The 22,720-nt window shown below is 53.2% G+C and overlaps 3 protein-coding genes across 9 annotated transcripts in view; 2 read left to right on the plus strand and 1 right to left on the minus strand.

Moving 5' to 3' along the window:
* Nucleotides 1-1,993, plus strand: part of TOP1 (topoisomerase (DNA) I) — an 89,431-nt gene extending 87,438 nt beyond the window's left edge. The window contains exon 21 of the mRNA XM_021078395.1: nt 697-1,993. Coding sequence (XP_020934054.1) covers nt 697-799 — 103 coding nt within the window. The 3' untranslated portion in view covers nt 800-1,993. The remainder of the gene's footprint in view (nt 1-696) is intronic.
* Nucleotides 1,546-12,382, minus strand: LOC110257392. Its single transcript, XM_021077695.1, has 5 exons — nt 12,239-12,382; nt 11,828-12,096; nt 10,495-10,626; nt 3,081-3,192; nt 1,546-2,982 (listed from the first exon to the last, which is right to left on the minus strand). Exons 1-5 carry the CDS (start codon nt 12,380-12,382, stop codon nt 2,833-2,835), a joined length of 807 nt encoding a protein of 268 aa, XP_020933354.1. The 3' UTR covers nt 1,546-2,832.
* The window catches only part of PLCG1 (phospholipase C gamma 1), a 34,551-nt gene continuing 24,126 nt past the window's right edge, over nt 12,296-22,720 (plus strand). Inside the window, exon 1 of one of the 7 annotated variants that reach the window (XM_021078388.1) lies at nt 12,296-12,597. In XM_021078388.1, coding sequence (XP_020934047.1) covers nt 12,381-12,597 — 217 coding nt within the window. In that variant the 5' untranslated portion in view covers nt 12,296-12,380. Of the gene's footprint in view, nt 12,598-12,815; nt 18,954-20,237; nt 20,982-22,720 lie in introns of those variants that run through there. The other 6 variants (XM_021078389.1, XM_021078393.1, XM_021078392.1 and 3 more) reach the window with 6 other exon arrangements.

Genomic DNA, 22,720 nt, shown 5'->3' on the forward strand with positions numbered 1-22,720 from the left:
ATCTATCTACACTTAAACTTTTCAAGAAAAATTTTTTACGAGTGAAGGAAGAAAGGTAGGAATGAGGAGAAAAGAAAAACAAAAATGAGAATACAGATCTGAGCAACTTATACAAAGAGTTTGTACAGATGTTTGCTTATTTCTCCCCCATTCCCTACCTCCACGCACATTCATAAAACAACATCCAAAATAAATGGCTTTTTAAAAAAAAAGCTTATTAGTTAACTTGAGCTGTTAGGTTCTGGGCCTAGGAGAAGCAGTCATCCCTTGCGGCCCTGCTCCTCTGGGCCAAGTATTCCACTCAGCTCTTGTATCCTTTCTGTCCTCTTTAGTGCTCCAGGTTTGGCTGGCTAGAGAGGCAACAGAGTGCAGTGGTTAAGAGCATGGCCTCTAGAGCCACTCTGTTTGGGCTCACTTTTCAGCTGCATGCTCACTAGCTTCATAAGAATGAAAGCAAATTACTCAACCCCTGTGCCATATTTTTTTCTTTTGTATATCTATAACACTGCTTTAGAGGTCTTTGTTGAAATTAAATGAGTGGAGTACATGAAGTGCTTAGAAACATGTCTGATACATTCTTCTCATTCTCCTCACATGGATGTCAAGGAAAAGGTGTCACATCCAAGCCCCAGCCCTGGATCTGGCCTCTTGTTCCCTGAGACACACTAATCCCCCTTCTCTCTCCTTTGTTTGCAGGTGCAAGAAATGGGGGGTCCCAATTGAGAAAATTTACAACAAAACCCAGCGGGAGAAGTTTGCCTGGGCCATCGACATGGCTGACGAGGACTATGAGTTCTAGCCAGTCTTAAGGGGCAGGGTTCTGTGGAAAGGAACAGTGTGGTTGGGGAAGATGGATAAACTGTGAGCCTCGCTTGCCCTCGCACCTGAGGGAAAGAGGCAGCAAGTCTTAAAAAACCAACATCTTTGAGAAAAGATAAACCTGGAGATATTATAAGGGAGAGCTGAGCCAGTTGTCCTATGGACAACTTATTTAAAAATATTTCAGATATCAAAATTCTAGCTGTATGATTTGTTTTGAATTTTGTTTTTATTTTCAAGGGGTCAAGTGGATGGGAATTTGTCAGAGTTCTGCCAGGCAAATTCACTGTTTCACTGAAGCATTTGGATTCTCTTAGCTACTGTATACGAAGTCCGATTATATTGGTGCGTTTTTACAGTTAGGGTTTTGCAATAACTTCTATATTTTAATAGAAATGAATTCCTAAACTCCCCTCTCCCCCATTTCAGGAATTTAAAATTAAGTAGAACAAAAACCCAGCGCACCTGTTAAGAGTTGTCACTATTGTCATGGGAATCAATTTTCATTAAACTTGAAGCAGTTGTGACATTGGCAGTGTTTTGGTTCAGACACCTGTTAACAGAAAAGCATGATGGGAAAATATTTCCTGACTTGAGTGTTCCTTTTTAAATGTGAATTTTTATTTCTTTTTAATTATTTTAAAATATTTAAACCTTTTTCTTGATCTTAAAGATCGTGTAGATTGGGGTTGGGGAGGGATGAGGGGTGAGCGAGTCTAAGGATAATGAAATAATCAGTGACTGAAACCATTTTCCCATCATCCTTTGTTCTGAGCATTCTCTGTACCCTTTCAGATACCCATCTTTTTTCATTTTAAACCCAAGTCTTTCACTTGAAAGATTTTATTGTATAAAAAGTTCCACAGGTCAATAAATTTAGAGGAAAATGAGTATTTGGTCCAAAAAAAAAAAGGAAAAAAAAATCAAGATTTTAGGGCTTTTATTTTTTTTCTTTTGTAATTGTGTAAAAAATGGGGGGAAAACACATAAAAAGCAGAATTTTAATGTGAAAACATTTTTTGCTATAATCATTAGTTTTAGAGGCATTGTTAGTATAGCGTGTGTGCAGAGTCCATTTCCCACATCTTCCCTCAAGTATCTTCTATTTTTATCATGAATTCCCTTTTAATCAACTGTAGGTTATTTAAAATAAATTCCTACAACTTAACGGAAACTTGGTGTCTGCCTCTTTGTTACGCAGGGCTCGGCCAGAAGTTGGGCTCTGGGCCTGGGACTTGGTGTGGGATATGGCCTGTCTGCTCTGGTCAGCACAGTGCCTCCCTCCCCAGGAACTGGGGCTGGGCCAGGCCTGGAAGGGGCTGCCTTGGTCCTGCTGCCGTGGGTGTGGGTCCAAGGGGAGAGAGCCAGAGGGCCACATCCTTAGACCAAGGCAGGCCTGGGAAATGAGGGTGGGTATAAGAACATCTGCAAGAACAGGTGGGGTACAAGAACTAGATTTGGAGCCTAAAGTAGGTTCTTGGAGCAAGTGTATTTGAGAGGCAGATTGTGGAACACTTCCCATGTGTGCTGGCCAAAAGCAGTGGGGAACTTTGGGTTTGCTTATGTGGCTGAGATTACAGTCAAGATGGCAGGAATTAAGGGTCAGTACCAGTTAGAACACTGGACCCCAGAAGCTCTCTCAGATGGAGCAAATTTCTTGAGTTGACTGAAGGGAGTTCTGTGAGCACTTCCCAGTGCTCTGGTATCCGAGCTGGCCAGCATCTCTACAAAAATTGTTCTTTTTTTCCATCTTAGGTTACAAGTAAGTCTGGAGTTCAGGTCGAGTCTCCTGGTCAAATGGAGCAGGGGGCAGGAAGGCCAAAGGGGTCAGAATTGGTCACTGAGCTGGTAGCCCTAAGCCTTCTAGCTTGCTAGCATGTGCAAGGATATTCTGGAAAAAGAACCATCACCTTGAAGGTCTCTGAACTCCCTGGGGCTGGGCTCCCTATAGAAGAATCCTCAAGGGTCCTCCTTGGCAGCCTGCATCTCTTTGGCAAGTGAGGGAGGCAGCCTTCACCCCATAACGGAAGTTATGTAGCAATCATTGCTTTGGAACAAGAGACTGCAGCCAGGTATCTTTGAGTTCTGTGGTGCTGAGGTGGCTACACCACTGAATGTGAGCAACAGCAACAGAAAGGCTCTTCCAATGCCCTTTAGCAGGACCTGCCACAACCAGAAGACAAGACTTAGACCACATTGAGGAATCATGGATAGGAGGTCTCACAGGCAGATTTTACTGATGAGCAGGACACTGTGCCTACCTTTCCCAGCAAAGAACCTCCTTTTTCCAAGAGCAAGAGCAGGGCAACTAGATGCTGGTCAAGAATGGTTGTGAAGGACATCCTGGGAGAATGGAAGCCACAGACCTGGCCACTGTGATGAGGGAAGAGACTCCATAGGTGAGGGCCAGCTGTGAGGGGCCATGAAGGATGCTTGAGCATGGCGTCAGGAGACCCAGCCCTTGCCTATTTTCATCTGGCTGGTAGGTTCCCTCCTCCCACTTTGTAGCCTTGTCTGGGAGCAGAGGCCAGATGGGCAGGATCTGACCAGCTCCCTCCTGTCAGCCCCTTTTGTGATGCTGGAGTCCAGCTGGGGGCAAAGGGAGATCACCTCCATGTGCTACCCCAGCCAGTCATCTGGGTGCTTGCTTGGCTCCTCCCCCACCCCCATCCCCATGTCTGGTCAGCAGGTCCCATCCGTCCGTTCTTCCTGTCAGGTCTACCTCAGGCCACTGCCACATTTAAAAAAATGAAAAAAGAAACCACAACTCCCAGCCCTTTCCAGCCACACACCCCCCCCACCCCCCACCCCCACCCCGTCTCTCCGTTTCACAAACAAGCACCTGGGATGACTCATCTCCACCTCCAGGTCCTTCCCCACCCACTGCAACCAGCTTCTGCCCCATCTTGCCTCCAGCTGCCCCTCCACTCTGATCACAGTCACCAACGAACGAGTGACCAAACCACTAAACGGGCTCTGCTGCTGCATCCTACTTCAACTATCTGTGGCTCTGGACACTCAACCACTTTTCTTTATGTAAACAACTCTATTGGTAATATTTTACATACCATAAAGTCCACCCATTTTGAGTATACAGTGTTTTTTTGTAACTTGAGTGAATGGTGCAGCCATCACCACTCCTCAGTTTTAGAACTTCAGCCCTCTCCCCCCACCCTCAGTAAGATCCCTCGTCCCCATTCCCACCTCCAAACTCCACTAACCTATGTTCTCCATATGTCTCTCGTTTCTGGACATCTGACAGAAAGGCGGTCCTACAGTGTATGGCCACCGCCTGCGAGCACTCTTCTCTGGTTTCCATGGCGCCACCCTCTCCCGGCTTTACTCCTCTCTCTCAAGGCGGTAGCTTGCCTGTTAGCTCCTCTCTTAGGTCTTTAACTGTTGCGGTTCTCTTCTCAGCCCAGCTGATGTCATTCACACTGGAACAGGATGACTCTCACGTTCCTACCTCCAGCCTAGACCCCTTCCCTGAGGGCCAGACACCAACTGCCCACTACAGCTCGGCGGGCATGTCCATGGGCTACTCGGTCTCAAGTCTCTAGAACCAAGCTCAGTACCTACTACTCCAAGCCCAGCGGGCTGGGTTTCACATCTCAGGGAAAGGCACCCCCTTCATTCTGTCCCCCAAGTGGAACCCAGGGCAGCCATCATCCTTCACACCTTTCTTTCTCGCACCTCCACATCCGGTAGATCAACAACTCCGAAGTCGCCCCCTTTATACCGTATACACTGAATATAGGTATTTCCTCCACAGAACACTTAAAAAAATTTTTTTTTCTTCTGAGAACAGAAAGTTTATATTTCAGTCCTTACAAAATCTCTCATACAATGGGTTGTTCTCTCAACTTGTTTTGAACCAAAAAGCACTTTTTGGAGAAAACACATTATCCTGAAATGACCTCAGTCAAGCTAGTTTTGGATGATTATATGTAGTCCCCTGACAAAATCAGTAAACAAGGAGGCAAAGAAATTTACCACAGACTCGGTAATTATTTCTCATAATCCCAAGTATTACATGTAAACAGGCTTCTTCAACATCACTTTAAATAGCAATATGGTGCTTTTTTTGGGTATTGAAAATAGTACTGCAGTTATGTGTGTGTATATGTGTGTATATATATATACATATATATTTTTTTTAGAGACTCTTTTAGAAAAGCACTGAAATATTTGTAGATAACATTATAAAGATTTGTGTCAAAATAACATGGAAGGGGTTAATGGGTAGAGTCTGACACAAAACAAGAGTGGCCACCTGTTCATAACTAAAGTCGGCTGATGGGTACATGTTCACTGTCTCCACTTACATACATGTGAAATTTTCCATAACAATTTTTATTTTATTTTGCTTTTTAGGGCCGCACCCGCAGCAAATGAAGGTTCCCAGGCTAGGGGTTAAATCGGAGCTACAGCTCCCGGCCTACACCACAGCCACAGCCATAGCCACGCCAGATCCAAGCCGCGTCTTCAACCACAGCTCACAGCAACCCTGGATCCCCAACCCACTGAGTGAGGCCAGGGATCGAACCTGCAACCTCATGGTTCCTAGTCGGATTCGTTTCCGCTGCACCACAATGGGAACTCCATTTTAAAAGCAATACAGTTTAAGTGGTGATTATGCAGATCATTAATGTATATCTATGGGAGAAATTAAAAGAAGTCTGTTTTAATGTTATACAAAAAGGTAACTATGCCCAGATTAAAATTTCCAGTGATAGCATCACATATTGATTCAAAAAGTATTTTCTCTGCAGCAGCCAAGGATGAATCTTAAAACATTATGCTGAACGTAGACCCAAGGGGTCCATACTCTATGATTCCATTTACACAAAATTTCAGATTAGGCAAAACCTATCTGTAGTGACAGAAAGTGGACTTAGTGAGTGCTGGCTGGGGACAGGGGAGACTGACTGTAAAAGGGCACCAGAAATCTTTTCGGGTGAGGAAAATGGTCTATGTCTTAAATGGGTGTCAAAGGTCACCAAACTTCACACTTGAAATGGGTGCATTTAATTATATGCACGTTATTCCTCAATAAAGTTGATTTTACAAAAGTGCTTCTCCTCAACTTAGAAAATGATGTGCTTTCAGAAATTAGATGACTCAAAAAGTGGCTCTAGGAGTTTCCGACGTGGCTCAGCGGTAGCAAGTTAACAAGCCCAACTAGTATCCATGAGGACAAGGGTTTGATCCCTGGCCTCTGCCCAGTGGGTTAAGGATCCGTGGGGCCGTGAGACATGGCTCAGATCCTGCATTGCTGTGGCTGTGTGTAGGCCGGCACCTATAGCTCTGATTTGACCCCTAGCCTGGGAACCTCCATATGCTGAGGGTGCTGCCCTAAAAAGACAGAAAAAAAAAGAGTGGGGGGGGCCTTAGGGGTGACAACTACATAGAAGTCAAAGATTTATGTTAAAAACCTGCACATAGTTTATTACTGAAAAGGTGAGAATAGAAAAAAAATCTATGCTCATAAGTTAATATAGTGTTTTAAATAATATGACTTAGAACATGTTTAAAATATATAACTAAATAGTTACATGTAGACATCTGAATCATGCATCTCTAAAAATATTTACACTTTAGTTGCCAAAAAAACCACAAAACACCTGGAGTGTCCTTATTGTGAAAAGAAGAGTTCGCCTTATGTTTGGAGTTGCGTATCTTCAGGCATATCCCTCTTTGTTCAGTCCCCACAGCCACCAACAGGTCTAGGTAAGGTCAGCTGTCCCTTCCCAGTGCTCCAGGGGCCCTTATCACACTGAATTGTCACCTGTCGACAAACATTTGTCGGCATTTCTTCCTCCACTACTGGAGTGGGAACTTGGTCTGATTCATTCTGCTGTCTCACTGCACTGAGGAGGCACCAGGAGTGTTTGGTGGAAGAAAGGGAGAGAAAGTGAAAAAACAGCAGGTCTGGCCTGGCCTGTGCTAGTGGTTGGCAAAGGTGCACCCCTTCCCTGGCTCCAGCGAAGCAATTACAGTGTCCCTGCTACCTCCTTGAAGAAGGGACGTTTGGAATCCAGCTCCCCCGCCTCAACATCTGGGTCCCCCCAGAGGGGCCCATCAGCAAAGGGCAAACAGGGTCTGCAGAGAGAACAGAGTCCTAGCCTGGTTCCGCCTTGACTGACAGGCTCTCAAGGGGCAGAGAGCACATCCCAGGTGAGCAGGAGGGTGCAACCTAAAAAGTGTGAGGCCCAGCGACTAAGATGAGGCCAAGGATGGATATTGGAGACCAGAGCTCAAGAGCCAAGGCCGTAGGTTGTGACGGAGTTCAAGGTGCACTACGGTGAGGACTTAGTAAGCACCAGCTGTATGCTTAGATGCAGGCTGGCTGACTCAAACCGTGAGATGGGCTGGTCAGATATCTAACATAGAAGGCCACTGAATGAAAATTCAAAAAAAGGGATAGTTTCATGTGTGGGTCAGATTACACACTGCAAGTCTATAAACCTGCCTGCCTCCCACTGCAGAAGGGGCTTCACTTGTGTACCTTCTATAGTCACTCAAGGTCATTGCAAGGAACAACGAACTGTGTCAGCATTTGCTGTTATTCTGCTGAGAACATTCTCCACTATTTCAATCAAGTAAGTATCTGTTTGAGAGACGTCTTTTATAACTTAACCCCAGAGAAATCTTTCTCCCCCCAGTAATCAGTTTATCAGAACAGAAAGAGGTTTTGCTTCGGACATTCGATTCTCAGCCACAGCAACCAGGGTAACCCATATTAACCACATCATTATTTCCTCCTTATAACAGCATATGCCATTTCTAGAACACAGTATTTTTTTCGTCTTTTAAGAAACAGAGTGGGAGTTCCCATCGTGGCACAGCGTCAGTGAATCTGACTAGGAACCATGAGGTTGCAGGTTTGATCCCTGGCCTCGCTCAGTGGGTTAAGGATCCAGCATCGCTGTGAGCTGTGATGTAGGTCACAGACTTGGCGCGGATCCTGCATGGCTGTGGCTGTAGCCAGCAGCTATAGCTCTGATTTGACCCCTAGTCTGGGAACCTCCATATGCCACAGGTGCGGCCCTAAAAAAAAAAAAAAGAAAGAAAGAAAAAGGAAAAAGAAACGGTCAGTATACTTAAAAGACTGGAAAGGAGATAGCTTCTGGAGGGCCACTCAGAGTCCCCTTCAAGGCAGCACTTGTTGCTGGGAGACCTGTCCAACTCCTAAGACCACCTCAACTTCAGACGGCTGTCTGGCCAAGGCTGTGCTCTTCCCAGGACAGCCCACATTCAGTGGCTGACAGAGGTGGTGCTGTGAAAGCCTAGCCATTGCAAGCCAGCACCAAACAACAGAGCTCCCTGGGGGCTGGCTGTGGCTGTCATCGGGCCTGCATCCCAGCCTAATTTCTCCCCGTACCCCCTCCTGTTTCCTTCCCTCTCTTCCAGTGTTGATCCCATGGGCACTCCTGAAAAGCCATTCTGCAAACTAACCTCTGTTACAGTGCCTGCTTCCCGGAGAAATCAACCTGTAACAACAGGTAACCAAATAACTCAAAACAGAAAACACAGCAGGTATGGGTGTTATGGAAGGGGTAAGAAAACACAATCAAAGGTTCATACCACTGTGGAAGGCCACACTGCAGGGACTCTGGGTCTCCTTTTGCTGCCACCTCTCAGCAATGTGTCCATCAGTGTATCTCTAAATTAATCTCTCCACCCCTCCATTTTTTCTTCTGGAAAATGAGGATAACAAGAGTACTTATCTCAGAGTGCTGTAACGAAGAGCAAATGAGCCACTGGGGGGAAAGCCGTCACACAGCACTTACTCTATGCTGAGTGCTGTACTAAGGGTTTGCTAAATAAACACCTGCGAGGCCAGGCCCAGAGAGGCCAGAGGGGTAACTGGGCTGGGTCTTCCCGACACACTCCAGGCACAGGTACTGGTGCAGGCCGGGGCATGCTGAAGCACGAATGTTGACGGAAATAGGCCTGAGCAGGGCTAGCCCGGGTGATGTCACAGGCGTTTGCCTTGTGTGGGTTCTGGGCTGCTCCCTCCCAGCCAGCACAGCTGCAGGCACTGCCAGTAACACCCACATATCCATATATATATGCTGAGCTGGGGGAAGCCCATACCAGTCACACCCTCCACGAGAGCGCCCTGCTTTTCCTGAACCTCCTCAGGCGGAGGGAGGCACCTGAGGCCTGGCATGCTGGCTCAGAAGTCCCAGGAGGAAATGGGGCCCTGTTTCCTGATGAAGGGCCTGGCAGCAGACTGAAAACATGAGCTCCTGTTGGCAGAGATTTCTGGAGCCCCTGGAGGCCCGGCCCCAGAGACAAAAGCAAAAGCAAAAGCAAGGAAGCATGGGTTACATGTCGGGAAGCTCTCAGGAAATGGAGAAATGGAGATTTTTTAAAAAGTATCACCACCCACAGGCTGCCTCAGTCTGCCCATGAAGTAAATGAGGGCTGAAGCACTCAGGAGGTCTTCTGGAAAAGCAGATAAGATCAGATAAGCAGGGAGGGACCCAATCAGCCCCCTCCTGTCTTCCTGACCTCATCACCTCCCACGCTCCCCCTCACTTAGTAAACTCTAGCCTTCTTTCTATTCCTAAACTTACTAAGCTCTTTCTGGCCTCAGGGCCTTTGTACATGCTGTTACCTCTGCCTGGAAAATATTTCTCTCCAACCCACCCCTAATAATTCGCCCAGCCATCTACTCACATCCTTTAAGCCTCTGCTGAGTCCTGGAGAAATTTATCTACTCCATCAGTGAAGTAGGTCTCCCTAATGTTTTACCTCATAGCCTTCTTTCCCTCCATAGTCTCCATCACAATTGTCCCTATATAACATAGTGCTTATCTGTCTAATGTCTGTGAATTCCAGGAAGGCTGCTGCTGAGTTTCTCTTGGGTTCCTGACTCATGGCACTGAGGCCTCCTAGCACATGGCAGCTCAAGGCTGCAGACAGGGGCAAGCTCCACTTCAAGCCCCGCCAGCCCCAGCCACACACAGGGAGCACTCAAGTCCAGCACTCAAGTTTCCTGTGCCCTGGGCCAGCCCCGCCCAAGGCCTCCCCTCACCCTTGCTGATTCGCCAGCTAGCCTCTGTGCTCACTCGCTACTGACCACCAGCCTACAAAAGCCAGTGGCTCTCCCGTGAGACAGAGAATGCCTGGTGTCAGACAGGCTTAGGTTCAAATCCTCATGTGTTAGTTATGTGGCCTTGGGGCAAGCTGCAGAACTTCTCTGAATCTTAGTTTCTCACTGGTAAATTGGGAACAATAATCCCTGATTAAAGAGTAATCATGAGGATCAGGTGGGACCACGTGCTGTAAACCTTGTAACTTGTAACGCTTGGGTCAACTTTTGTTCCCTCCCTCCCACTTTAACGGCCTTGTCACTAGGTGGCAGTCCATCTCACCGACTCCACCTCCCCTTGGGTGGCAGAGTGGCTGAAGACTATTAGCACAAACATCTCAACTTCAGACTGAATTCCCAGCTTCTTGAGGGCCGCTCTTGAGGGGATCAAAACACACACACACACTACCACTACAGCAAGACAAAGTCCGAAGCAGCCCCAGGCCCCAGTCACCACCCGGTGGGGTGGACTGCCTGAGTACACACTCTTATTTATGCACTCACACTCATACAATCTTGGTTGCCTGGATCTTTCTCTAGCATCAGCTGGGTGCTCTGCTGGGGCCTCTCACCTCTGAAATGCAGTATGTTGTCCTGCTCTGCCTGGCTCAACATCTGTCAGACAGACTCCACTGTGACCAAAGTTGTCTTTAGCTTGGGCGGTGTCCTGTGACGCGGATGGCACGGGTGAGTCTAGGGAGTGGCTGCAGGAAGACAAAGAGAATTATTCAAATAACCATCAAAACGCCTTGTGGCTGGAGGATGGAGTGAGGGGAGGTGGTAAGAGATGCAGTGAGTGAGACAGAAAGGAGCCAGACCATGCTGGGCCAGGCGGGGAGAGTGGATTTGGTGTACAACGGGAAGCTATGAAGCTATGGACGGTTTGAGGCTGGAGGTAGGAAACCATGATTTAATTTCCTTTTGAAGAGGAGAGCATAAAGAATAGATGAGATGCAGGCAAAACCAAGAAGAGTACATAGTCTGGAAGAGAGAAGATGGGCCTTGCCCTTGTGGGTGGAGTGGAGATATTTGAGTGCAGAGTGAACCAGACTTGATGGGTTGCTGTGAGGTTGGGGCAGAGAGAGGAATCAAGGGTAACTCCAAAGCATCTTAGAGCTTAATGCTATATTCTGAGAGAGTGAAGACAGGAGAATAAGCAATTTGAAGAGGGAGGTGAGATGTCTGTGTTAAGTCGGGACGTGGACTAGGTAGGTGGGTGCAGGGGAGGTACAGCTTTGGCACCAGGGTACCTGGGTTGAGTAGGGGGTGACGCCGTGGTAAGGGTCAGGTCGCCTTCGGAACTGACTCAGGACCCACCCCAGAGGAAGAGAAGCTCCTGAGGCCGAGAGGAAGCTGCCAGAGAAGGAGGAGGAAAACAAGCGGTACGGGGCCAAGAAAACCAAAGCTTCGGAGAGCATCTGCAGGAGAAGCGCGGTAAGGTAGGGCCTGAGCCTGCGTCCTATCACGTGAAGACTGAGCTTGGGGTGGGGAAGGTATTGGCCCAGGCAAGGGACAGAGGCGAAGATCACTGGAGACTTTGGAGGGGGTGCTCCTGCGTAGGGGGGCTATCCCGAATGACTGGGCCCCGCTAGGCCACACTGGCCGAAGGGGCGGGACAAACGCGGGTCAGTCTCGCAAGCCGCCCGCGGTCCCTGCAGCGCTGCCAAAAGGAGGGGCGGGACAGGCTTGCTGTCCATCAGAGCCAGCCGACCAATCTTCAGGCGTCCCAGCCCCCGCCCCTCCCCGAGGGCGCGTAGAGGACCCGCCTCCGCCGCCGCTGCCGCCGCCGCCGCCGCCGCCGCCGCGGGTGTGAGGCGGCCCGGCCTGGCCTGGTTCCCTCTGCTGGGCAGCCTGCCCAGGTATTGGGTTTGGCTGGCGGGCCCCGGGGGCGCTCCGCACCCTCACCTCTCCGCCCGGTCGCTGCGCAGGCGGCGCTCCGGGAGCGGGCTTGAGGAAACTGCCACGGCTGGGCCTGTGCGGGACGGTGGGCTAGGCAGCCGTCTGTGCGTGTGCGACTGACGGCCGAGCCGGAGCGAGGCTGCCGTGCATGACGGGGCCGGCCGTGGCCGCAAGGCTGTGTCCGGGGCCGCGAAAGGAAGCTCTGCGGGACGGAGGGACCGGCTGGTTGACCGCGAGCGGCACGAGCGTCCGCGCTGCCTTTGCTCCCAGTGCCCCTACTCGGGGCCTGTCCGGGGGTCGCGGGGCGCAGGCGCAGCAAGCGGGGGTCCTCCCCACGGGCGCGCGGGCGCCTTTGTTCCCGGCGCGCGGGCCGGGGCGGGGCCTGCAGGGCCGCCCCGCCCCCTACTCAGGCTCCGCCCCGTCTCCGCCCGCAGAAGCCGCCGCCGGGGTCCGCTCGCCGGCCGCCTCCGCCGCCTGCTCGCGCCCGCCCCCGCCGCCTGCTCGCGCTCGCCCGGCCTGCGCCGCCGCCGCCGCCCGTGCCGCCCCCAGCTCCGGAGCCATGGCGGGCGCCGCGTCCCCCTGCGCCAATGGCTGCGGGCCGGGCGCACCCTCGGACGCCGAGGTGTTGCACCTCTGCCGCAGCCTCGAGGTGGGCACCGTCATGACTTTGTTCTACTCCAAGAAGTCGCAGCGGCCCGAACGGAAGACCTTCCAGGTCAAGCTGGAGACGCGGCAGATCACGTGGAGCCGTGGCGCCGACAAGATCGAGGGGGCCAGTAAGTGCGCCCCCCTCCCCGGGGCCCGCCGAGCGCGCGCGCGCGCGCGGGGGCAGCCAGGGTCTGCGCCCAGCTCCCGCGCGCCTCGGCCCGCCGCTGGAGAGGCTTGGGCAAACTTTCGGGCCCTCCCCCACACTCTCCGGGCCCCGCCCCCGCCTCGGCCCGGGTGGTCACCGGGGGCGGGGGGCATCCGGGTCCTCAGTCACCTGACAGGACACCCCCTCCCCCAGCTGGGGGGAGTGTTCCAGGCGCTTTGCCGAGAGGCCTAAAAATCCTAGCCGGTTGGAGACCAGCGGGGCCGGCATCGGGCCCCCCACATCCCGGGAGTGGTGTCGGCCAAGGCAAGGGGAGCCAAGGCAGCGTCCCCCACCCAGGCCCAGAAGCTGGGGCCAGACCAGATGCACCCTTTCTTCAAAAAAAGTGCTCTTGGTGAAACTGTGGGCCTCCCGGCTGGACTCCTATTTACAAAGGAACCGGGGGTTCCATAAGTAGAACTTAGGGAGATGTTGGGGTAGGGCAGGTTTTGGAGCGGAGCCAGGCCTACTCATCTCCCTCTTGGGGAGAGGGAGGAAAGTGGTCCTGTTTGGTTTGGAAAAGCCTGAGAGGAGGCATTGGCTGCTTTTTCCTGCTGCTGCTTTTGTCCTGAAGCTGAATTTTGGAGGTCTGTGTGCGTGGGCAGACACCCAAAGCCGGGGCAGGGAAAGGGGCCAGGCTCCCCTTGCCTTGGAAGCACATTCTCAGGAGCTTGGGCCCCAGAAAGGCAGCTTCTCTGCCGTCTGTCAGGTACTCTTCAAGAGCAGGCAGCCAATTTGTGGTCCAGTTCTTTGTGTCCTACGTCCCAGGTCCCCATGGCTGCAGGGAGCCCAGAGTGGCTACTCTTGATTTCCTGCCTCTTTGCCTTCCCAAGCCTGACCTTGGCTACTTTTGTGAAGGAGAGGTTGGGAGATTTTAAAAAACCCTAGGTCTTTCAAAGTGTTATTCCATGAAACGAGTGCCTGTGCTGTGGCCAGATAGGCACCCAGCTCTGCTCTCCATTCCCCTGCCTCCAAGTGTGAGAGATGATGTGTCTGCAACCCCAGGCTGTGGGTTGCTTCCTGCTAGGAACCACCCCCCCCCAACCCCCCAGGGACCGGTGTTAGAGTCAGGCTCAGAATTAGGTCCATGTGGAGGAAGGGGGTTCAGGAAGTGACACCCCACCAGGGATGGTCTTATAGACCTCCTTGGGTACGGTGTGCATGTGTGTGGATGGCTGAGGAGATTGGGAGGAAGGAAGGTCTTGTGGTGAGGCCACCATCCTCAACCACAAACTCAGATCTAACACAGCGGCTGAACTTCCAGACTTCAGTCCCCATCAGCCCTGTTGGCCATTGGGAGAAAATTATAGTGATTTGAGAGACTGGATTCCAAAGTGGAGGAAGGACAGACACTTCAGAGAGCTGAGATGGTCCTGGAACCATCACCCAGGTATCAGACTTCAGGCACGGCCCTTCTGTGCCTCTGTGGTGCACCCTGGGCTCTCCTGAATTGGTAGCTCGGGCTGGAGGTTCCCAGTGGAGACTCCTGGATGAGAGGCTGCGTTTCAGACGGTGTGTGTGACCAGCAGGCAGTAAGGGGCAGCACAGTGGTTGAAGGCAACCACTGATGTATATGGATTTGAAGCATATATATATTAGTTGTGATCCCCCCACAGTTACTTCTTTGAGCCTTAGTTTCCTCATCTGAGAAGCGGCAGTAGTGATATATCCACTATATATGGTTGCTGTGGGGGTTAAATGAGAATATGTGAAATACTTAGCATAGTGCTCGACTCATCGTAAATGTTTAAAGTGTTAATAATGACAGTAACAGTCTGCGACTGCCGCAGACTGGGAATGGGTGGTGGTTGGTAGAAGAGGGTGAGGGTACAGGAAGGGAGAAGGACGGGGACCCAGTTCACATTTCACTTAGATCACTACCCGGAAAGGGGAGGAAATGGTTTTGTTTTGCCAGGACCCAGCTACCCACCTACCATGTTGAATTGAGTAAGTATGAGATGATTTGCACATCTGACTCCTGGGTGTGACTTTCTTGTTTAAGGTGGGGCCGGCTTAGAAGGAAGGGAAGTGGAGAGGCAAGAGTCTAGTCCAGGTCTTTGGGGTTGGAGGCAGGAGTGCCGAGGACCTGGTGACCTCAGCCCCCAAGGGTGGGTCAGCCAGAGTGGTAGAGATTCAGTGATCTCCTCAGTTAGCTGGGATTGGAGAGACCTGGAGCATGGACAGGGGATGTAGAAGGGGCCCTGGCCCTTTGAGTTTGGAGGTCCAGATTGAGGGAGTCTGGGTGCAAAGGCTAGTGGACGCTCGTGTAGCGTTCAGACCCTTCCTCCCCCTGAAACTGCTCCACTTCTCCCCATTCATGGGTGCATCTTCTTGGTGGGTTCCAATCCCTGCAGCCTCCTCTGCAGGCTCTGAGGATGTTTGGACTGTCAGTGAAGTCTCTCACCACCTGGCCTCTTGCCCATATGCCCCAGGTATCTGGCCTTTTCCTACTAATCCTGCCAAGGTACCACTCAGTGCCTAGAACCTGGCCAAAGAGAGAGACACTTCTGGGACCCTCGGGGTGTCCCTGGCCCTGAGGAGAGACTGGGGTTCAGTGAGAGTGCACAACACACACGGACAGGCCCTCTTTCTGGCCCAGCTCTCTTTCCTCTCATTGTACCTCTCACTTGTGAGATGGGGCAGGCAGGTGCTCACTTTAGGGTGGGAGTTTGGCTTGAAAGAGGGGTGGGGAGGTGCCTTGGTGCTGGCTGTCGTGGTGGCGTGACAGGAACCAGGTGATGTTTGGCCTTTTATGTTACAGATACCAACATAAATGAGTACAAAGCAATTACAGACTTCCTGCTGAGTGCCACAGAGACTTTTCGTCATGTTTTCTTGGCTCACCCTCTCAAGGGCCCTGGGGGGTGGTCCAGAGGACCACCTCACTCTGCAGATGAGGACGTGGAAATGTCAGGAGTGAGTTCTGTCAGTGCTGCTGTGTGACAGGCCTGGCTGGACCCAGGTCTCCAGTCGGTGGCTGGCGGGCCAGTCCCAAGAAGACTCTAAGCCCTGGGTCGTGCCTGAGTGGGCCCCTGGTCACGGTGGGCTCTGCCGCTCCTCTGAGGAAAACCTTCCTGCTCAGAGTGCGCCTTAGAGACCGCCTCAGCCTCTCTAGGTTCTGGCCCCACACTTTTCCTTCTGGTGCCTTCTTGGCTTAGATATTCAGCCCGGGGTCACTGTGGGCACAATGACTTGGCTGTTGGCTCCATGGTGGGCTGTGAGTGTCAGCCAAGCACGTCTGTGGGGACTTTTGGAGCCCTAGGCTTTCATCTTTGATTCTTTCATTAAGAGGCCAGGCCTCCATAGGTGGTGAATGAAAAGAGGCCCTTGCCTTCAGGAAAACCAAGGCCAACAGCGACAGTTCCCAGTGGTACCTTTGCTGACAGGGGTGGGGGTGGCAGAAGAAAGCGCAACACCTGGACAGGGCAGTCAGGCTCAGAAAGGAGGTGATGGAGGCCTGACCTCGGGGGCTGACAGACTGCTAAGGAGACAGACCACAAGGCCAGCTCAAGGCTGGGCCCAAGGCGCCCAGGGAGGGCAGCCCTGTATCATCAGGGAGTTTCTTTGTGCTGGCTGCTTGCTCCCGAGGGAGAGGGGCGAGAGCACGTGTCCGGATCTCCAGAGCTAGCCATCCTCGCCTGTGTGCTTCCTGTCTGACTATAGTTTTTCCAGGGGAAGTCAGAGCTCTTAGTGTTTCCTCAGCAGCCCAGGCTTGCCCTGATGTGTGGGTTTCCAGCCCAGCCTGGCCAGGCCCCCCAGCTGGGGCTTTTTCTTTCCTGTGAACCTGGGAAAGGGGCCTGCTTCACAGATGCCTGGAAGAGCTGAGGCCCCCAGCTTCTCCCTCCAGCTTGCACACACACAGGTGCACAGGCCTGAGTCACCAGTTAGAGATCTCAGCCATCAGCCTTGTTTTGGGTGGCCCTGTGGAAGGAGGGATGTTTCTTTGCTCCATAAATTACCATGGGACCATCTCCTGTTTGCCCAGTGCTAGACACTGAGGATTCAAAAAAAAATAAGACATGGGTCGTGCCATTGAGAGACTCCCAGACTCTTGGAAGAGACAGATTTGGGAATGTGTAATTAGAACTCCATGTGTCTTGTACCATAATAACGGTCTGTACGGAGAGCTTTGGGAATGCAGAGTAACGAGCTGTGCCTGGCAAGCTGGGGGTTGAGAAGAGACAGCCAGGAAGGCTTCACAGGGGAGGTGACCTGTGAGCTGGGCCTTGAGTGGTTGAGGAACTTGCTGGGCCCTGACGAAGGTACTTCTCACCATGCAGGGGTTGGGGTGCCTTTCATGTGGCAGAGGAGAGACTGGGGCAGCCTAAGGAGGGTGCCTTGCCTTGCGTGTTGTGCTCTGTCCTGTGGGCAGCACCTGACACCAGAGGCTGAAGCGGGACTGTTTTGTGTTTGTCTGGGAGCAACTGAGAAGGGGTCCCAGTGAGTTACTGTAGTTTGCATGGCGCACCCTCCTCGCTGAGGCAGGCGGGATGCAGGGGTGATGGAGGGGAAGGGCTGGGCCTGCAGGGGGGAGGCCGTGGAGCATTCGGGTCCTCAACTCTGACTGCCTAGGTTAAAATCCTGTTGCGCAGCTCGCTTGCCCTGTGACCCTGAGCATGCGACTTTATGCATTGGCTCCTCGTCTGTAAAAGAGGGCTAGTAACAAACCACATTTTTCTCGTGGGGGTCTTGCGAGGGTTCGGGGGGAATCTGTAAAGTGCCCCACGTGGAGTGTGGCACCGTGTAAGCACTTCCTGCAGGGGAGCTCTGACGAGGAGGAAGCTGAAGTTTAAGACCCCCAGGAGGGCCTGGCATGGAAGGGAGCGAGTGCGCCTGTCGTGAGGAGCGGGCTGGTGCCTGGCCACCAGGTGCTTTGATTCAGAGAAAAGGAGGCCCACCTGGCCTCTGTGGAGGCTCTCAGCAGCTCCTCTGCCGTCAGGACTCTTTCCTGCTGCTGACCTTTGTGGGGCCTCAGGGCAGTTGGCTGGGAGCAGCTGCAGTGATAGCACATGAAGGTCTCCGACGCTCATTTCTGAGAAGCTCACCCAGAGAAATGCTGTCTGAGCATGTTGGCGGGAGACCCCTGTCCTCCAGGAAGTGCTTTAAGGCCAGCCTCTCAGTGGGCTGGGCCTGACTCTGCCTCTCCTGTCCAGGTCGGTGTCCGTCTCTGTTAGCTCCCGGCATCTCTTTCCGCTGTGTGCCCTTTCCTTTGGGATGTGGCTTCAAGGAAGCCGGAGGTGGCTAAGGTGGAGCAGGCAAGGCCTAAGGTTGCAAAGGCCTCAAATGAGGGGCTAGGAACCCCCCCACCCCCACCCTTAGAACTGCAGACGTCAGTGGGGACTTGGAGGAGAGTCCCAGGAGAAGGGGAGGTGGGGTAGGAGGAGGGCAGGGCTCTGGAGCTCCTGGCAGAGTGCTTTGTTCAGAGAAGCATGGTGCCCATGCTTCCCTGGGGGATCTTTGAGAGCAGCCTGCTAACAGGTGATAAGACTTTAGGCCGAGCCCAGGGTGAGGGGTGGCTTCTAGCAGCTGTGGCCAGAATCAGCCAAATTTGGGTCTGAGACTCACCTCTTCCTGTGACCTTGGGTACAAGTTACCATAACCTGTCTGAAACTGATCTTCAGCTGTAAAATTAACTCTCCGTCACAGAGCTGTATGTTCATGGTGGTCAAATGAGATGGCATATGAGAGTGCTCAGCACAGCGTGTGGCACTTGTGGGTACTTTTTTTTTTTTTTGGCCATGCCCACAGCATGAGGAAGTTCCTGGGCCAGGGATTGAACCCGTGCTGCAGCAGTGATCCAAGCCACTGCAGTGACAACATGAGACCCTTAAGCCACTGAGCCACTTGGAAACTCCACTTGTGGGTGCTTAATAACGGTTTCCTTTGCTTTCACCGTAGCTAACTACAGAGCTGCAGTCCGCCTTTCCACCAAGCTGGCCGCCATGGCTGCTCTCCCAGCCGGGGCTAGAAGTCTGTTTCCTATTTCTTTGTTCCCTCCCTGAGTCTGTATACAGAAATCGGGGGCAGGGGAAAAATTGAGTATTTGAATAGTGCGTTTAGTTGATGAAGCATTTTCTCATCCATTGTGTTGTTTGAGCGCCATCACAGCTCCATGATTGGAAGGAGTTGGGAAGGCTGAGCTCTCCTTTACAGATAAGGAAACCAGGCCCCAGGGCTGAGGGCACCTAGCAAGTTCGTGGTGGTGCTGGGAACAGCCTGAGATACCTGATTCCCACTGCAACATTGAGCTTGTCCCCGCACCCTGGAGAAAGCGACAGTAAGGTGGGTGTTCTGTAGGACCAGTGTTGTTTTTCTTTACGTGGACTGTGCCGTCTGGTCTCTCCTTTGCCCTCAGGCCACATGTGCTATTCAGCCAGCCCACACTTCCATCTGTGGACACAGAAGACTCAGTGCCTTCTTCGAGATCGCCTGCTGCCCTTATCTTGCCAGCCCCCCCATCGAGATGCCCCCCTCCCTGCCGCAGGAGGTGAAGACAAGCCCTGCCTGACTTGCTCTTACTGGGTTATGCTGACAACCACCCTGAGCATCTGCCAGGGGAATGGGAGCCGGGGCTCGGCGCTCTGGGTGCCCTGAGAGGGCCTTTCCAGGACCCTGATGACAAGTGCATGCATTGTTCCTCCTGTGGTTATTGTGGGCTCATCTCCTGCGTTAGGCACATGGGACCGGACGTGATCACTCCAGCCTCTCACTTGTTCACTGTGGCAGTAGATCTGTAGCCTAGTATGCTTTCCATGTCACCATCGCTACTCTTTTCTTAAAAAAAAAAAGCTTGAGAAGTGAGGCAGACTGAACAAGTGAGATGCCACTTGTGCTTCCCTGGCTTTGGACTCTGGCATGTACTGATGTGCCAGGCACATCAGTGACGTCTGGTGGTAAACAGAAAGGTTAAGGCGTACACACAGCCAGAAAGGACCTAGACAGCCAGACAGAAAAGCTCATGATGGGGTCCGGGAGTGGTGCTGTGAAGGAAGCAAGCCTGAGGCCCCTCTGTCAGTCTGGAGAGGTGAGGGTGTGCTGTGTTGATCGCAGAGGCAGATACTGAGGCCCCTCTCCCGTAGGCTGCGTGTGTATGTCGTGGCAAGCCACTCCACTGTTTCTGGAGAGTGGCCTTGGCAGCTCTGGGTTGGCCTGGTGCGGAGCCTGAACACACTGGGTGGATTAGGCTGGAGGGGATTTGGAGGAAGGAGGCTGGGGACGAATGGGGCACAGGGTGCAGTGTGGGTGGCTCTGCTGTCGTGGCAGATAGAACGCTGCCTGTGTAGGTCAAGAGGCTGCCTTTGATATGGGGAGCTTTGTGTTCAGACTCTGAGGTGTTAGTGCTGTGCCCTTGCCTAATTGTCATCTCTCTACCGTCACCCCAACACACGTATCCCTGCATGAGCTGCCCCCAAGCCTAGTGTCTCGTGGCCACAGCTTCCTGCCATCACCCCAGCGTTAGAGCCTCTCATCACAGCTGGGTGTGCTGGGGCCTCCAGGGGAGTGGGGCCTGTGGCTGCCTGGAAGGCCTTCCGAGAGTGTATGTTGGGGGGGGGGGTCCCTGAATACTCTGTGCTGGGGGAGAGGCAGCAGGGATGCAGGCGGTGGCTTGGGGAGGCTGAGGGTCCAGGAGATGCAGCTCGGAGAGCCTCCTCTGGCACTCCTGCCCCAGCCCTTGATGTTCTCGCTCTCCTCCTGGGAAGACCGTTCCCCTTGAGGAGGTGCGTGGCGGGCCTTTGAGAGGCTGCAGTGGCTGAGTGCCCAAGCACAAGGACTAGCTCTCTCCCCCCACTCGTCACCTCCCAGGAACCGGGCCCATTCTGGGGGAAGCAGGGAGGGCTCCTTTTTATAGCCCCATGTAGGCTTTGTGTATAGGCTCTGCTGCTTCCTTCCGGGCCCTTCCTGGTGTTGGCCGGTGGCCCTGGCTTCAGCGAGACTCAGGATGCAGAATAAACGGGGCAGGGCTTTCTCCTGCAGGAGACTGGCATCTCCCTTGCTGAGCCAGGCCTGGCACAGGGCAGCTGGGGTTAGGAAGCAAGAAGAGGAGGTGACCCTGTCCTCAATCCTGGGAAACTTGTGATCTGGAACATACAGAAAGCCCTGAAAGCCCGGGGCCGGCAGGAGCCGGTTGTGCCTAAAATGCTGTCCGCTGAGCTCGGGATGGAATAGCCTGCTCCTGTGGGTCCCTACCCCACTGGCTGGCATGCCGGCCTTGTTAGAGGATCTGCAGGAAGGCTCTGAGGTGCGTGGGAGCAAGGAGTGGGCGGCCCGACCAAAGCTCCTGGCCCCAGCGGCGGACAGCTGACCAGAGTGGTGAGGAGTTCGGCCGAGAAGAGCTTGGCCACTTGTTTGTGTGAGATCTAATTCTAACTCGGCAGGGGTGGGCCGTTCAAGTTGGGGTTGGCTTCCTGTTTTCCTGGACACCTGGGGATATGGCCGAGCTGAAATGTCCTGAGGGAAGTGGTTGTTTAAGGGGTGCCCCCAGTCCGCAGTGTCCTTAGTTTGGCCTCACCCATGGGGGCCGAAGGGCACTGGCCGTGCTGGGACTCTGGCTGTGTAGCCGTGGGTGTGTGGTGGGTGAATTCTAACCCCAGGGGATTGAGTGACTGCAGCCTCAGGCCCAGAGACTGTGGGCCAAGTTCATGGAGTGACTAACCTTAGGAAGGAGGGGAGGAGTTGGCCACAGGTCCCAAAGCCTTCTCCGCCTCCCTGAGGGCAGGAGGGCAGCTGGGGCAACGGGGCCTCTCTCAGGCTCTGGGGACCCCTTCCTCCTGCTCATCCTCAGCTGTTGGGAGGCAGCTCTCCTCGTGCTAGTCGGTGTGGTGTGTCTGTGTTCACTCCTCAGTTCCTCACTGGGACTGTGGAGCCCTTCACTCCACCAGGGCGGTTAGGAAAGGTAGCATACATCGCTTTGCCAGGGACCACTCAGGGCGCCTTGAGGCCAGCACCAGAATAGGGGGAAAGAACCCTCCAGTGAGCACACTGGGGCCCAGACTGTTCCCATGAGGGTGACCTGGTCCCCGGCCAGAGAACTGGCCTGCACTGGAAGGGCCTACACTCCAGGCTGGATGGGAGGCGAGGTGGCAGCTCTCAGCACCAGGGGAGGTGAGGCCAGGAGCTGTCTTAAGAGGGTGGAACTCGGGAATTCAGATCAGGAAGGGGAAGCCCCAGGGTGGCCGCCCCTCTCAGCAGGGCAGGTGATTTCGAAGAATCGGAGCTGGGCTTCCTGGGGAGGCAGTGAGTGGGTGTTCCCTGTCACCTTACGCAGTGAGGTCAGAGGCTGGGTCACACACCGGGGCCTTGGCTCCCCAGGAGAGTGGCTTGGCTTGGGCTGGTGTGGCCCAAAGAGAGTGGCCCGGTGCTGAGGGCCAAGCAGCGCTAAACTGGGGGAGCTGGGTGGGTGTGTGGAAGAGGGCGGCTGAGTGAGCAGGCCTGTGAGTTCATGACCCTATTTTTGTTCAGAGCATCTTTGGCGTCCTAGTCAAGGTTGACTGTTGGGGGTTAGGGGTTGGCCCCATGGCTCTCCCCAAGAGTGAGCAGGGCCCGTGGTGGCAGTAACACAGAAGCTGAAGCCGCGGGGAGCCAGGGCGGGGTGGTGAGATGGCATGGGGGTTGGCAAGCTCCACTGGGGAAGGTCCACGCCAACCCCTTTCCACCTCAGCCCCATCACTTGACCCCAGCCAGAGGCCTTATCGTCTCCTTTCGGGAGGGAGGGCCCAGATTTTTTTTCTCTCTTCCCCAGCACAGTCCATTTCCTGCTAGTCACGGGGGCACGGACACCAGTGGGCATGGTTCATGCCTTCAAGGAGCTCACACTCCGGTGTCAGATAGCCTGAAATATACACAGTTCCCATTCCTCTGGGTGCTTGGTGCTTATGGTTGTGACTCATACAAGTAAAGCCGGTAGGACTTGTTCAAGAATTAGATTGGAGGGTGTTGAGAGAAGATGCTGAGGATGATTCTGAAGAGTCCAGTTTATGCACCTCTTTGGAAGTGATGCTGTTAGCTGACCTAAGAGGTGTGGCAAGAGGCCTGGTTTGGGGAGAGAAGTC

Source organism: Sus scrofa, chromosome 17, assembly GCF_000003025.6.
Source record: "Sus scrofa isolate TJ Tabasco breed Duroc chromosome 17, Sscrofa11.1, whole genome shotgun sequence".
In the NCBI taxonomy this organism is placed as follows: Eukaryota; Metazoa; Chordata; class Mammalia; order Artiodactyla; family Suidae; genus Sus; species Sus scrofa.

Coding starts and splice junctions, on each gene's coding strand:
- LOC110257392 (XM_021077695.1), bottom strand. CDS start 12,382: ATGGCTCCGGAGCTGGGGGCGGCACGGGCGGCGGCGGCGGCGCAGGCC. Junction 12,097..12,238: donor CTTCTGCGGGCGGAGACGGG/GCGGAGCCTGAG, acceptor GGCCCCGAGTAG/GGGCACTGGGAGCAAAGGCA. Junction 2,983..3,080: donor GAGGTTCTTTGCTGGGAAAG/GTAGGCACAGTG, acceptor TGGTTGTGGCAG/GTCCTGCTAAAGGGCATTGG.